The sequence below is a fragment of the Panthera tigris genome, chromosome E3 (genome assembly GCF_018350195.1).
Source record: "Panthera tigris isolate Pti1 chromosome E3, P.tigris_Pti1_mat1.1, whole genome shotgun sequence".
NCBI classification, from domain to species: domain Eukaryota; kingdom Metazoa; phylum Chordata; class Mammalia; order Carnivora; family Felidae; genus Panthera; species Panthera tigris.
In genome coordinates this window covers 7,926,403-7,941,833 of record NC_056675.1, presented here as the reverse complement: position 1 = coordinate 7,941,833, position 15,431 = coordinate 7,926,403, and the positions used below count along the sequence as shown (strand labels likewise).

Sequence of the window (15,431 nt, the reverse complement as noted above, 5' to 3'; positions counted from 1 at the left end):
TCACGTAGGCATGGGAACAATGCTCTTTCCACCAGCCGAACTGGGAAAGCCTATAATTCACAGGGCGTTGGGCAGAGAGAGAACTCAGGAAGATCTTGCGTCAGTCCTAGGAAATACAGCCCTACACTGAGATTCTCAGGATTCATGTAAGGAATTATACTTAAAACAAAAAACAAGAAACAAGAGAAGACTCCATCCTGTGGGGGTTAGTGCCACCATGGAGGAGTACCACTGCCACTGCCACAAAGCTGGCTTCAATGCTGATGAAGCCAACAATATCCTTAAAGAGCATATGAATAGGACCTTCAGTGGTGAAGATTATAACCGGAAGAACATCAACCAACAGACTGCAAGCATAGTAGAGCAAACCTTAACACATTTGGTTATGTTGGGAAATGCTTATAAATATGTTGTGACCTATGCAGTGGTCCACAGGAGCGCATATGGCTTTCACACAGCCAGTTGCTGTTTTGGGGGGTTGCCACCTCTGATGGAACTTGTAGTGTAAGATGGGAGGACCGAACCATGAACTGTGTAGTCAATGTTTCTACCATTGCTATTGACCTGTGACAGACTAAAAGTGTTCAGCCAAAGCTGTTAACTTAACAATTTGCCAGTGTGTCCTTTCTTTTTATTAAAAAAAAAATTGTTTTTATCTTTATTTGTTCTTGAGAGAGAGAGAGGGCATGAGCAGGGGAGGAGCATGGAGAGAGGGAGACACAGAATCCTCAGCAGGCTCCAGGCTCTGAGCTGTCGGCACAGAGCTGGATGCAGGGCTTGAACCCACGAACCACGAGATCACGATCTGAGCCGAAGTCGGATGCTCAGCCGACTGAGCCACCCAGGCACCCTTCCAGTGTGTCTTTCCTTAAAAGAGTAATTGTTACTTATTAATGTGCTGTATGACAGATGTGCAAGACTCTTCAAAGCTATCAACTATCTCATGGTAAATTGGCAGATTATCTCTTATTGTGTGCAGCATCATTTATGTAGGAAAAGATTTTAGGGGCACCTGGTGGCTCAGTCGGTTAAGTGTCCAACTCTTGGTTTCGGCTCAGGTCATGATCTCAGAGTTTGTGAGTTAGAGCCCCGCATCAGGCTCTGTGTTGATAGCCTGGAGCCTGCTTGGGATTCTCTGTCTCCCTCTCTGTCTGCCCCTTCCCTGCTCTCTTTCTCTCTCTCTCAAAAATAAATAAATAAGCATTTAAAAAATTAAAAAAGGGGTGCCTGGCTGGCTCAGTTGGTTAAGCACTGGACTTTGGCTCAGGTCAGGTCATGATCTCACAGTTTGTGAGTTCGAGCCCCACATCAGGCTCTGCGCTGACAGCTCAGAGCCTGGAGCCTGCTTTGGATTCTGTGTCTCCCTCTCTCTGTCCCTCCCTTACTGACACTGTCTTTTTCTGTCTCTTAAAAAATGAATAAATGTTTAAAAAATTTTTTTAGAAAAAGAAGAATATTGAGATAATACCAAAGATAGAGTTTCATGTAGTGGTCTATATTTTTGGCACGTCAAAAATTCTCACAGCCATGACCTTTATTTTACTTCGTGTTGCTGGCTTTTGTGTCCTGGATGATTATAATAGTGACCAAAATATCTGTGCAGTTAAGTCTTGCTCCTGATTATTGTTACTGAAACCTTATTTTAAAAGAATAATGATCAAAATACCTGGGGACTTGATATCTGCTCTGTTTTTATTTAAAATATAGTAAAGATTATCTTCCTGTGCTGTAAAAGAAAAAAAAAAAAGCAAGAGGAGGCAGAAGAAGAAAAGGAGGAAGAAAAAGGAAACAGGGTTTGATTTTGGAATAATTAACATATACATATGATACAAAACTTAAAAAATAAGCCTTTCTCCACCTTATATCCAAATTGTCCTTTTCATACTCATCTTCTATTACTGGTTTCTTGTGAGAACTTTCAGATATTATATACATCAACAAGCGCTTAAAAGAGGTATGGTTGCATACTGTATACATGGTTCTGTGTCTTGCTTTTTTTCTTTGTCTCAAGCATATTAAGCTACCTCCTTCTTTGTAATGACTACATAGTGCTCCATGATATAGATGTATAGATTTATTTAATTTACCTCTTAGAGATGGGTGTTTGGGCTGTGTGGTAGGAAGAATTTTGGTCCTCATGGTCTCTGCCCCCTGGTGTTAATTCCAAGAGTATGTTATGTTACGTGGCAGAAGGAACTTGGCAAGTATGACATTGCTAATCAATTGACTGATCAGGTCAAATAGGTAGATTATCCTGGATTTTCAAGGCAGGACCGATGTTATCACATGAGCCCTTAAAAGCAGGGAAAGGAACAGAAGAGAACTCAGAGAAGAGCAACAGAGAGACGCCACGTCATTTGCTAAGGTGAATATGGATATCCCTGTATTTGCGACTTTGCATTGGTATATGAGTGTATCCATTGGGCAAATTCCTACACATAGAAATTGCCAGGCAAAAGAGCATGTGCCCTGGATATTGTGTTCCTTTTTTCTCAAAGACCGTCTAAAAAAAAAAAAAAACCTTCTATAGAACTGTACCAATCACACTCCCTTTCTGTGGCTGGCAGTGTCTCTTTCCCACATTCTCAACAACCAGTATGCTATCTAGCTTTTTTGATTCTTGGCAATTGTCATGGGTTGAATTTATCCATCCCTCAAAAAATTATACTGAATTCCTAACCCTCAGGACCTCAGAACATGTCTTTATTGGGATATAGGTCTTTACAGAGGAAATCAAGTGAAAATGAGGCCATTAGGGTGGGCTTATGACCATTATGACTGGTGTCCTTATAAAAAGGGGAAATTCTGACACGAATTTAAATACATTTTTTAAAAGAAGGGAAATTCAGAGAGTATATCAAAATAAAAAGCTTCTGCACAGCAAAGGAAAAAAATCAACAAAACTAAAAGACAACCTACTAAATGGGAGAAGATATTTGCAACAACATATCCTATAAGGGGTTAGTATCTTAAATATATAAAGAACTTATACAGGGGCCCCTGGGTGTCTAGGTGGGTTAAACGTCTTGATTTTGGCTCAGGTCATGATCTCATGGTTCATGAGATCAAGCCCTGTGTTGGGCTCTGCACTGTCAGACTAGGATTGGGATTCTCTTTCTCCCTCTCTCTCTCTGCCCCTCCCCTGCGAGCTCTATCTCTCCAAATAAATAAATAAACATTCTTAAAAAAGAACTTATACAACTCAACACTCAAAAATCAAATAATCCAATTTAAAAATGGACAGATGTGAACAGACATTTCTCCAAAGAATACATCCAGATGGTCAACAGACATATGAAAAGATGCTCAACATCACTCATCAAAAGGGAAATGCAAATCAAAACTACAATGAGGTATCACCTCATACTGTCAGAATAGCCAAAATCAAAAACAGAAGAAGGGAAGTTTGGGGGCCCCTGGGTGGCTCAGTTGGTTAAATGTCACACTCTTGGTTTCAGGTCATGATCTCACAGTTCATAGGTTCGAGTCCCACATCAGGCTTTACACTGACCGCGCAGAGCCTGTTTAGGAATCTCTCTCTCCCTCTCTCTCTACCTGTCCCCTGCTCGCTCTCTCTCTCTCTCAAAATAAAAAAATAAACTTAACTAAAAAAAAAGAAGAGAAGTTTGGACACAGAGACGTGCGCACAGGGAGAACCCCTCAGGGAAAGATGAAGGCAGAGATCGGGGTGACGTGCCTGCAAGCCAAGGAATGTCTATTGCCAGCAGCTACCAGATGCCAGGGGAGAGGCCTGGCATAGTTCTTTCCTTCCCTACTGCCTTCAGAGGGAGCATGTCCTGCTGACACTTTAGTCTTGGACTTCTGACCTCCAGAATTGTGAGACAAGAAATTCCATTGTTCTAAGCCGCTCAGGTTGTGCTAATTTGTTATGGTGGCCCTGGAAGGGAAATTCTTTCTGGTCACCTGTGGTTGCAGCAGTGGATTCAAGGAGAGAGAGGTCAGTGGTGACCCCTAGGAAGGCTCCTCAGAGGAGAAGGACCTTGTTGATGGAGGCGAGGTTGGGGGGATAGCCACTGGAGTGACTCCCTCAGGAGGAGGATGACAGTAGCAGGGTGGTGAGGACATGGGTGGGCAAAAGCACTCAGGTTGGGGAAGGGAAGGGGGGGAAGCGAGCAGAAGGAGATGACTGAGCACCCAGGCCTTGGACACATCTGTGCTGGATATGGGAGGTAAGAGGCACTTACCAGGGCTGGACAGGGCTCGACTGGGCCCAGAATGTTGTGTTTCGTTGACAAGCAATATAACCAGGGTGTGCTGGAAGGAGGGGCCAGATGGCCAGAAGAGGGTGTGCCTGCCGGGAAGAGCCAGGTGAAGGCCACCAGATTCTTCCTCAAGGCCCACGTCCCACTCAGGCATCCCCAGCCCAGTAGCCTGAGAAGGGATGTGGCTCTGGGTCCCCAAAAGGACACATGGGAGAGTCAGGTGCCATTCAAGGCTGGCCAGGGCTCTACAGACCAGCTGATGCCAGGCCCAGAGAGGGGACCACAGAATCCCAGAGAGTCTTCAAGGCTCCATTTCACTGAGGGGGGAGACTGGGAGTGGAGATGCGATGAGCCACAGGGTGCAGAATGTGGGAGAGACCAAGGGGTGGGAGGAGGAGAAAAAGAAGAAGGGGGAGAGAGGGAGAGGGAGTGGAGGGAGGGGCCAGAAAGAAGGAACAGAGAGCAGAAAGGGGAGAGCAGGGGAGTGGAGGAATGAGAAGGAGCTGGAAACATCTTCCTCAACTAAGGCCCATTTTAGTGCCTAAAATGCCACTATTAGAGATAAGTCACTAAGAATATGGACAGCACACACAGTGCCTGGGAAGAGGGTGTCATTCTCAGTACTAATAAGGTGGCAGCTCTGGGTGTCGTCACATTGGGAGTCCATGCCAAGTGATGGCAGGGTTCAGGTCAGTGAACCAGCCCTTTAGACCATGCCAAGCCACTGCCCCACCCTGTCCCAGACTTCGGCCCCCCTACCTCCCTCCATTCTCTTCATTTGCCAGTCAGCCCTCAGGTAGGCCTCCAGAGAAGGCCCTGTCTCCTTTGGGTGGGTTTGGGCCGGAGGCCCCAGCCCCAGGATTACATTTACAGGTACTTTCTTCCCAGCCCCCACTCCATTTCCTCTTTGGAGAAGAGTTGCCCAAGATCTGGGTCCAGGGAACCAGGAGCCCCCGCTGCTCCTGGTGTTTTGAGCTCAGGGCAAAACACAGTCCAGGACATGGCAGTCTGAATGACATCCACAGGGTCCAGCATGAGCCCCCACTTTTGCCTCTAAGACCCCTTCCCACCCCACCCAGGCCATTCCTGGAGCACGTCTCAAGGGAGTGCAAATCTGAGGCCTGCAGTTTCGTTTCTGCCTTTTCCCCTCCCTCTTTCTCTGGGGACAGGCGAGTGGCAGAGGGAACCCCTGAAAGGTCTGACCAGGAACCCCTGTCATTCTCTGCCAACCTGAGCCCAGTCCCCATGGCCATGGAACCCTTAGTGGGCCCAACCCTTGTCCTTTAGGGGAAGACACTGAAGCCAGAGATGAACTGAGCTGCCCCACAGCACACAGCTGTTTCACTGCATTTTTAGAATCTGGGGCTCCCAAAACCCCAGCTTGTGCCCATTTGGCTAGAGCAGTGGCCCCTTTCCTGGTTCTGGGATGCCCGACAGCCCTGGGACATGCTCGGGGCACAAGGCAGGGGTGGGGTGATACAGAAATGGCCAGAACAAGAGTCAGAGCAGAGACTTCAGGCTTTCGTCTCTTATGAAAGGAAGGCCTGGATGTTTGGGGGGAGGTGGCCAGGGGGGTGGAGGGGCACATCCACAGGGTAAGGACAGACCCTAATATTGGCTGAGCATCTGCTATATGCCAGGGACCGCAGGGCAGGGGGGAGCGGTTTCAGTCTAACCCTCCAGCCCTGACAAGTCTGAGTTCTTATTCTCTTTCTGGAGAGGAAGCAAGCTCAGAAAGGCTAACTTGGACCCACCCCAAAGCCCTGGCTCTTCTCCCAAATGTAGCTGGGGAGAAGAGAGGGTGAGGGACATGAGCTGAGCTCCAGGCAGATGATACCCCAACCTGTGCCCGCCCCCGGAAGCAGCCCTCCCTCGAGCCTGGGCAGACCGGGGAGAAGAGGCGAGGTGGGGGTTCACTCACCCTGCCCAGCAGCAGCATGGTAAGACAGGAGCTGAAGGACAAGGGGCAGCAGGCAGAGCATCATGGTCACCAGTCTTGACATTGGAGCTCGGAGGGCAGCGCACCTGCCATTCACCCTCTCAGGAATGCGCAAAATGAGTGTCAGCCAAAGAACCCCAGTAATAAATGGGCCCCAGAGCCCTTTGATCCCTGAGACACTGGAAAGCTGGGGCCAGCCCACCTGAGTCAGTGTGTGAGCTTCTATCCTGACTGGGGGTGCGGATTTTATTTCAGGCCAAAGGGCAGAGGGAGGGGAGCCCCTCCCTTGCCAGGCAGCACGCAGGCACACAGGCCACCAGGTTTGTCACCCAGGTAGAGGGGCAGGCACAGGGCCCTGAAGCAGCCTGGGAGAACTGAGAAGACCCTTGGAGGGAGGTTCCCACCCTTGGAGAAGAGGCTGGGCCTGAACCTGAGAGGAGAAGGGTGCCCGTCATTCCGCTCCAGCCCCCTGGTAAGGTGACTCCCCCTCTCTTCTTCTCGAGCTCTCATTACTGACCCTGATGACCCCACCAGGACATGGGGTGCAAGTCATGGCCACACCTAGGCCAGTGCCCAGCTCCGGGATGGCTGCATTCTTGGATCTGTGGGCCCTGAGATCTATCTGTGAGCTCCCAGGTGAGCACAAGTTTCCACGGCCGTGCAGAGTGACCTTGCCCCACCCCAAGATCAACAGAGCCAAGTCCTCACTCCTTTCCTTGCTCCCACCCATCACTCCCTGGGCCTGAGGCCCCCAAGTTCTGACCCCAGGCTCGTCTGCCACAGTGACCTCAGGCAGAGGTGGGCCCGATTCTGCCCTGGCCTAGACAGGCGAGGAGCTCCGTGCTCCATGTTCTACATATGGTCACAAGAAGGGGCTGAGAGTGCTGGGTGTCCCATGTCCAGATTTGGCATCTAATCTTGGGAAGAGTGCTGTCCCCAAGAAGGGCTTCCTGAGCTCCAGGCCCCTGCAGGGGAGGGAAAGAAACCACTCACAGCTCTCTACTTTAAGCCTAGCTCTTTTATTGGGGGGAGGGGGAATTCCAGAGTGGGGCGTCTCTGGAGCAAACAATGATGTCAGGGTGTCTGGGCAGCCCTTGGGCTCCTGGACGGAGTGTGAGAAAGCAGAGGGGGGTTCACAGCAGGGCCCAGACCAAGCCCACCAGCTCTGAACCGGGCCACCTCAGGCCCTGATGTCAGTTTCCTTTGGACCAACAGGGGAGGTGGGGAGTAGCGCTGTCGTGGGCTCTTATCTGCTGTCTTGTCCAAATCTGGATGAGCGGTGGGAGCCTCTTGTCTCACTCACTGAGCAGTTGTCAGGACCCTGGGCCTCTGGATGTGGAGCTGGGGGCGGGAGAGAGGAGGTGAGGCCCAGGAGGCTCCAATAGAAGTTACCTGCCTCTAGACCAAGGGTGCCCACCACCCCCCAGGCAGCCCAGGGTGGTGGATGGCAGGGCTGGGGGGAAGGGAACAGCTACTAGCTGGGGACAGACCCCTGAGTCACCTCTGTAGTAGGGTCAACGTTCTCCAGAGAGGGCTGGAAATGGCTGTAGATGTTTTCAAGGGCGAATCTGTCTTCCTTCAGATTCTCATCTGCAGAAAAAGGGGCCGGGCTGAGAGTGAGACTGGGGGGCTGGCCCCATGTGACAGCAAGACAAGAGAGAAACACAGCCCCCTGACACGCCTAGGGTCAAAAGTCATGGCCACGGGCAGGCTCAGGGGTGACCTGGGCGAGGGTGGAACAGGAGGAAGGCCCTGCTCAAGGGTGACCGGCACACACTGCCTCACAGCCACGGGAACCACAGCAAGCAGAAACCAGCAGTGCCCAGAATCTTCTCTTGGAGTGGGCGTGCTTTCAGCCACCATTTTCCCAGTCCTGCACATCCCCCACTCCTGGGCCTCCAAGCCGCAGGCTCCAGGCTCTCCAGGCACTTCCACGACCATTTCTTCTTTCTGCCTCCTTCAAGGTCATCCCGGGGACCCTGCCCTTCACTCTGCTCTTTTCCGCACCTGTATTCTTCCTGCCGCCTCCCAGCCGCCCACTGGCCAAGACTTCTCCCCAGGCTTCAGATAGGCCAGAGCTGGTGATGCCTCTGTACCCCTATTCACCAGCCCCCGTACTCAATGCGCCCCCACCTGCTGCCTCTCCCCCGACCAGGCAGTGTCCCTCCCCCAATCCAGGCCTTCTCCCTTCCCCAGCCTGTGAGCAACAAGCCTGGCCCAGCTCACTGGCATCTAAATTACTTCTGCTATCCACTCCTCCCATCCCCCTGTCCCCACCCAGCCTCATCATTCTTCACCTACATTACAGCAGAGCCATCCCCTTGGTCTCCCCACTTTAGGGCTGCCCCCCTCAATTCACCCTGAGTGAGCTGCTCGAAATGTATGTCTGGCTCCCTGACCTTAAAGCCCCTCCAGTGGGTCCCTCCATCACGGCCCACAGAGATCTCCACGACCTCACTGGTATCTGTGTTCCTGGAAGCAGGAAGCACACAGCTTATGAACCAGCCCGCAGCACTGCCCAGCCTGCAGACTGGCTCAGGTGAGGGCGCTTCTACAGTCTTCTGATCCTGCCCTGCCCTGGCCGGACCGGGCAGATTTCTGTGCCCCTGGAGCCCACGGCATGGCCCTGTCCTCCCACCAACTGTGAGTACATCTGAGACTCTCACAGGGGGTGGTCTCTGGGGGCAGGATCCGCTGCTCTCCACCACCTGTAGCCCCTCCCCATTGTTTGTCTGGAGGAACTGGGAGGGCAGGACTTGCCCAGGGGCAGGGATGGTGGTGGCTAGAGATTCTTCATCTCCCTGCACCACGGGACATGGTGGCTTGCGGGACATGGTGGCTTTCCACGGCAGCTGGGAATCAGAAGAGCCCGAACACACAGGATGCTCCATGGAGAGGCAGTGTTTGAACCAGAGTGGGAGACAGAGTGGGATTGTGACTTGCAGAGCCCCCAGCAAGAGGAACCTTCCAGACAGAGGTGCAGTACTTGCAAAGGCATGGGGGAGGGAAAGGGTGGGCACGGGGAGGAGCAGAGAAAAGACGAGGGTCGGCAAGGACCACATGGGGGCTCAGGGGTCAGGAGGCTGCAGAGAAACTGGCCTAGCCCAGGGGCGCAGCACCTGTAAAACCAGCTGGCAGGACCCACGCAGCCCCCACAGCCACATCGTGTCTGGCTGTGATGCCTTCTCGGCCTATCTCCACCCACCAGCTTTGCCCCCACCCTCGCCTCTGGTGAGAAGTACCTTCCCAGATGCCTGTGTTCTGGAAGCCGCCAGGAAGATCTTCTCCTTGCCACAAATTGTATTCTTGCCTGCCAACAGAAACACCCTGAGCAGCTGGTGGCAGGGGGGTGGAGGGAGCTTAGAGGGCCCTGACCTTTGGCTTCTGGAAAGGGCTGTCACTGCCAAGCCCTGGGTCAGGGAGGGGCCTGCCCCCAGGGTGGTGGCAGAAAACAAAACATCTCCAAGGCCTGCCCTTCCCCCTCCTCCCTTCCACGGGAGTTCCATTATCGGTGAGATGGGACCAATGGACCAGAATCAGAGGAACCCCCCTCTGGCTGCCGGAGGTGCTCTGCCCTGTGCTTCTCAACCATCTCAGGGTAGATTCCCCCTCCCCCATTTTACTGCTGGGAAAGCAATGCCGGAGAGCTCATCCCCAGGGGTGCCCTGTGGCAGCCAAAGTGATAACACCAGGTAATGTCATCACATAATCCAATTTCAGGACACAAGTGTTTGGTCGCATCTCTCTGCCAAACAGATCAGATCCGCGGGCTGCCCTGTGCTGTTAACCAGAACTGAGTGGGGCTGGGTCCCCAGCAGACTTCCAAACGCTGAGGGGAAGGAGGAGAGCCTTGGGGTCTTGTGGCCCCCTTTCCCTGGGCCCGAATCCATAAGCTCACCTGTGCAGTTTTCTCTGGGATCGACCAAGGAAGACAGTCAGGATCACCACCATGACCACCAGCAGTGCTCCCACGGCCCCCACACTCCCGTACACCAGGCTCTTGCTGGTGCTCAATGCACACGTCTCTCCCCAGTACCAGTGTGTGTCCGAGGTTGGGCATCTGAAGACACACGCAAGCTCAGGCCAGTCCACCAACATCCCTCACACCCAATCTTGCAAAAGAAAAAAATCAATGCCAAAGCACAGGAAGCCGGCTCTCTCTCCAAGGAAGGGCAGGCACTGGTTAGGAGGGACCCAGGTTAGGAAGCTCCCCAAGACTAAGGGGCAGAGAGGAGATGGGGATTCAGTATTGCAGAACAGGATTCAGAATCTGAGTGTCAGATGCCTTGTCCTAGACACATCGTGCCCACTCATCTAATCTCTAGCTGGCACCTTGACTGACCTGTTACCATTTTTATATTTTATGCTTTAATGTATGCTCTCCTGAGCTTAATGCCCCAGCTATATATAGCTAGGAGTGATATAATGGCACTGTAGCTGGGATATTGAAAGGAAAGTGAAAGATAGAGATCTATAGATATAGATTTGGGAATTGGTGACTAGAACTTTCTCAGGAGGGGGCTTGCTCACTCCTAGAATGCCCACATCTATAACCTGCACCTCCCCCACCTCTGGTGGGGGTGGGGGGGGGAAGGGACACCTGGATAGAAGAAAGAGGGATGGGTGGGGAAGGATGTGTCTTGTAAGCTGTGCCCAACTCCTTCTGCGTCCCCCCCTACCCTGACCCCTGCCCCATAACTATGGTGGAGGGTGTGGTCCTACCACTAGAGAGAGTGGGCACTGGCCTTAGAGGGGCTGGACACTCACAGGCAGCGGGGGCCACTGCGTTGCAGCTGGCATTCTCCCTCATTACAGTTCAGTTGCAGCTTCGTCCCCGAGGTGCATTTGGTCACACAGGCCAGCTTCCCATCCAGCTCATCCACAAAGTAGAACTGGGCATAGTCCTTCGCAGCCTTCTGAGTGCATTGCTCTGGGGGGTGGGGGTGGGGAAGGGTAGACAGCCTGGTTAAAGCACCACCAGCCCTCATGTTTACTGCCCACACCCTGTCCCCCCAACACCTACCACTCTGCAGAGATGCTTACCCTTCAAGTCAAACCCCAGCATCACGTTCTCGCTCACGATGGTGGCTTCCTCACTGAAGCACAGATGTGAGGAGGCTGCCAAGCATGGTGGGAAAGAACAAAACAAAAACACTTCCCTCTGCCCTACTAGGGTCATGGCCCATCCCTAGATGCAGCTGGGCCAGTAAGCAGGCTCAGATGGGATCATTAGGGCTGATGACAATCTGAGCCCACGACAGGGAGATGTTGGGGGCACTTTGGAGTCTGGGGAAATGGGGCCTGGCTTCTGGATCCCTATAGGGAAGTCTCTGGAGTTCCAGAAAGGAGGAGAGACATGGGGTGAGGGGAGGCTGAGGCATTCCTACCCTTCCCCCACCAACGTCAAGGGGTTTTAGGAGAGCCTACCTCTGCACTCTTCAGAATCACCAGATAGCCTTTTGGTCTCATTCATAATCTTGACCTTTATGAGTTTAGAGAGGTTTGCAAATAGTTTGTCAAACTCTGAAGTGTAGTTTGCCTCCATGATGACGTCATGTTCCACCACGACACTGCCATTGCTAAAACCAGGAGTTGGTGATTCATCAGTCACCCTATGTCGCCCACCCTCCCAGAAAGTGGGGCCCACAAAGCCAGAGGGGTGATGAAACACAATTAACTATGTGACCCAGAGGCAGGACAGACTAGAGACTGTTCCCTCCAACAGTTAGCATCCTAGAGGGAAGCTGCAGAGTAAAATGACCTAAGATTCCAAAATATCAGTGATCACAATAAATGCCATTGGGTGAAATCCATTCTTAAAACTGGAAGCTCTTGGGTGAAGACATGGTGGAATTGAACCATTGTGACTGTTGGAGGGAGGATCAAATGGTGCAGCCATTGTGGAAAATAGTATGGCAGCTCCTCAAAAAATTAAAAATGGAATTACCATATGACCCAGCAATTCCACTTCTGGGTATTTATCCCAAAAAATTGAAAGCAGGGATTTGAATATATATTCATACACCCATGTTTGTAGCAGCATTATTCACAATAGCTAAAAAGAAGCAAACTAAGAACTGTCCATTGATGGATGAATGGATAAACAAGATGTGGTACACAGTACTATGAAATGTTTTTCAATCTTACAAAAGAAGAAATTTTTGACATCTGCTGCAACATGGATGAACCTTGAGGACATTGTGCTAAGTGAAATAGCCAGTCACAAAAGGACAAATAGTGTATGAGTATTTACATGAGTACTAATATGAAGTCCCTAGAGTAATCCAATTCATAGAGACAGAAAGTAGAAAGGAGGTTGCCCGAGGTGGGATGAGGGAGAATTGAGAGTTATTGTTTAAAAGGTACAGAGTTGGGTGTCTGTGTGGCTCAGTCAGTTGGACATCTGGCTCTTGATTTTGGCTCAGGTCATGATCTCATGGTTTGGTTTGTGGGATGCAGCCCCAAGTCAGGCTCTGCACTGATAGCGTGGAGCCAGCTTGGGATTCTCTCTCTTTCTCTCTCTCTCTCTCTCTCTCTCTCCCCCCCTTCAAAACAAACAAACAAACTTAAAAAAATAAAATAAAGGGTACAGAGTTTCAGTTTGGGAAGACGGAAAAGTTCTGGAGATGGACCATGATGCTGGTTGCACAACAATGTGAATGTACTTAATGACACTAAACCATACACTTAAAATGATTAATTTAATGATTAATGGCCACCTTTTGTTATGTGCATTTCACCACAGTAAAAAATACTTAAAATTAAAAAATTTTTAAATGGAGGCTGTTGGATTTTATTTTGAAAACCAAACAAGCATGCTTTTAGAAATGAAGAAACATGAGGTCACTTTAGAAATATAAGATTCCAACCCAGAAGCTCCTTGTTAGAAGGCCAATGGGGCACAGAGATCTTGAGACAAGGTCTGTCACCAGTCACAGACATTGTGACAGAGAAGTCAGGACCAGGAGCTAGGAGTACTTAAAACAACAAAAACTTGTGCCAAAATGGAGACTGAAACAAGCACTGGTACTGGGCAGGAGGTCAAGATGGAGTAGAGGATGCTGAGGCATGGAACCCCATGGGCATTTGACAGTATAGATCTCCCTCTTTCCTTGCTGGGAGAAGACACCTTCCAGGCTCCCTTCCCACCTTCCCTTCTGTCTCCTTCTTTCCACTTTCCTTTGGGGGCTCTGCTTCTCCTGTCTATCCCTTAGATGCTGGTGCTTCTCATGATTCTTTCCTGGGAAATGTTCACTCCTATGCTATAATGATTCCCAGGCCATCTGGTCTACTCCCAGGGCTTCCAGCAACTTCTATCCAGGAAAACCAACACCAGTGTCTCCGCTGCAGACACTTTCTATCCACCACACACTGTTCCATTACTCAACCACTCAATGTGGCTGGGTCCCAGGCACTTGAGACTCCACATAGCCCACTCTTCATCTTCTTCCCCATCCTCCTCCTCCTTACCTTCCTTATCTCATCAAAGGGCACTCTACATTGCCAGCAGCCCAGAAATCTGGTGTTATTCCTCCTCTCCAAACACCCATCAAATCCTCATGATCTGCTGGTCCTGCTTCTTAAAGATCTTTCACACTAGACAATTTTTCTTCTGCACTGTCACCTCTCTGATCCAGGCCACTCTAATCTCCATCCCCTGTCCACCCATTCTCAGTCCTGCAGTCAAACTGAGCTGTCTGCAGTGCCAATCAGATATTTTCCCACGTGGGCCAAAACTGCTGATACTTAAAGACTAAGTAACTTGGTATGGGTCATCTTTCCACCTCCTCTCCCACCATGAGCCTTTTGCCCTCAAGTAGTAACTATTCTTTATGTTCCTGGAATCTGCCCTCCTCTTTCTCACTTCTGGGTGAGACTGAGCCATCCTTCATCAATTCCCTTTACCTGGCTCATTCCTCTTCATGCTTTAAGCCTCAGCTTAAAGCTGTCACTTCTTCCAGAAAGATTTCCCTCCACCTCACCCAGCTTGCATTTGAGACCTCTCCCATTGCACCCTGTGTGTCTCTTACCATTAACTCTAACCAGATTGCACAGCCATTTTGCTGTGTTCTGCCACTCTTTACTCCATGAAGACCAGGACCACTATATTCCCTGCACCTAACACAGCGTAGGCTTTCAATACAAGTTTGCAGAATTGATGAAGGATGAATGAATGTATAAATGAATGGCTCAGAGCCTTCTGGTGTTGCCCGTGGGCTGGGGGCCCATCTGGTCCAGCCAGGTACTGATACTCATTCAAGACAGGAGAAGACAAGAGAGCAGAGAGAAGGGGCTTCCTGCACCCCTCACATACTCACAACAGTCTCCTAATGATCACGCCTCTGTACTGGGGAAAGTCTTTGCCCATGTAAGCTTTATCCATCTGAAAGAAATGAGGCAGCCAAGTTCATACACGAATGGGGGATGCAGCAGCCCCTGTTCCCTGTCTCAGAGGCATCCCCAGGGCCCCCTTCCCACAGGGAATCCATGGATTAACCCATAGGAAAGAAGGAAAGGAATGTGGGTGAGGTGGTGTTCAAGGAAGGGGCTCTCAGAGGCCCCCCTCTCAGGACTTGGGAAGACTGAAGGGATCTATGAGCTGAGAAACTCCAAAGTCAGTCAGAATGAGCCCCTGTATCCCCAATAACATTGGACATCCACTTTGGAGGATCTGAGATTTCCCTACTCTTACCTGACTCTTGAATAGTTGAGTGAAATTCCAGTATTCTGGGGAGGATATGTTATTCAGATCTTTTGTGAAATTCTTGTTAGTCACTTTCACTGTCACACCTAAAGTGGCATTGATTATTTCTGGGATTTCTGTGGGAACAGATCAGATTATACATGAGACAGCAACCTCTCAGTAATGTCTTCTGGGATTAATTTCCTCCTGCTGTTCTCATGGAGGCAAAGAAAGTGGGTAGGCAGGTGGATGGAAATTCAAGAGACAAGTAGGAGTCACTGAAACTTTTGCCCCTTATCTCTGAACACTACAAGGAACTAGTGGCCAGGATCATGACCCAGAGAGACAGAGCTAAGTGGAAGGCTCCAGAAAGGGTTGGAATAGAAACATCCCGATGAGAGGGGCAGATGGGCCAGTGAAAAGAGCCCAGGAGGAGGAGTCAGAAGGCCCATGCTCTACCTGCATTTAGACCCAGGCAAAGGTCATATTTTCTCCTCTACCTGCACAATGAGGCAGTGGTAGCAGATAGTCCTTTCAATGTTACCCTCCTATTTAAGTGGTTAAGGAATGTGGGGACAATCTGAAG

General features: G+C 50.5%; 1 protein-coding gene and 1 pseudogene across 1 annotated transcript; one reads left to right on the top strand and one right to left on the bottom strand.

Moving 5' to 3' along the window:
* The first annotated feature begins 217 nt into the window (after positions 1–217).
* LOC102952672 lies at positions 218–570 on the top strand (annotated as a pseudogene).
* Positions 571–9,185: 8,615 nt separating this feature from the next.
* Positions 9,186–15,210, bottom strand: LOC102952961 (mucin-12). Its single transcript, XM_015538590.2, has 7 exons — positions 14,855–15,210; positions 14,481–14,545; positions 11,590–11,741; positions 11,206–11,280; positions 10,930–11,092; positions 10,061–10,222; positions 9,186–9,472 (listed from the first exon to the last, which is right to left on the bottom strand). The coding sequence occupies exons 2-7, from the start codon at positions 14,543–14,545 to the stop codon at positions 9,262–9,264; spliced, it is 828 nt and encodes a 275-aa protein (XP_015394076.2). The 5' UTR covers positions 14,855–15,210; the 3' UTR covers positions 9,186–9,261.
* Positions 15,211–15,431: the final 221 nt, after the last annotated feature.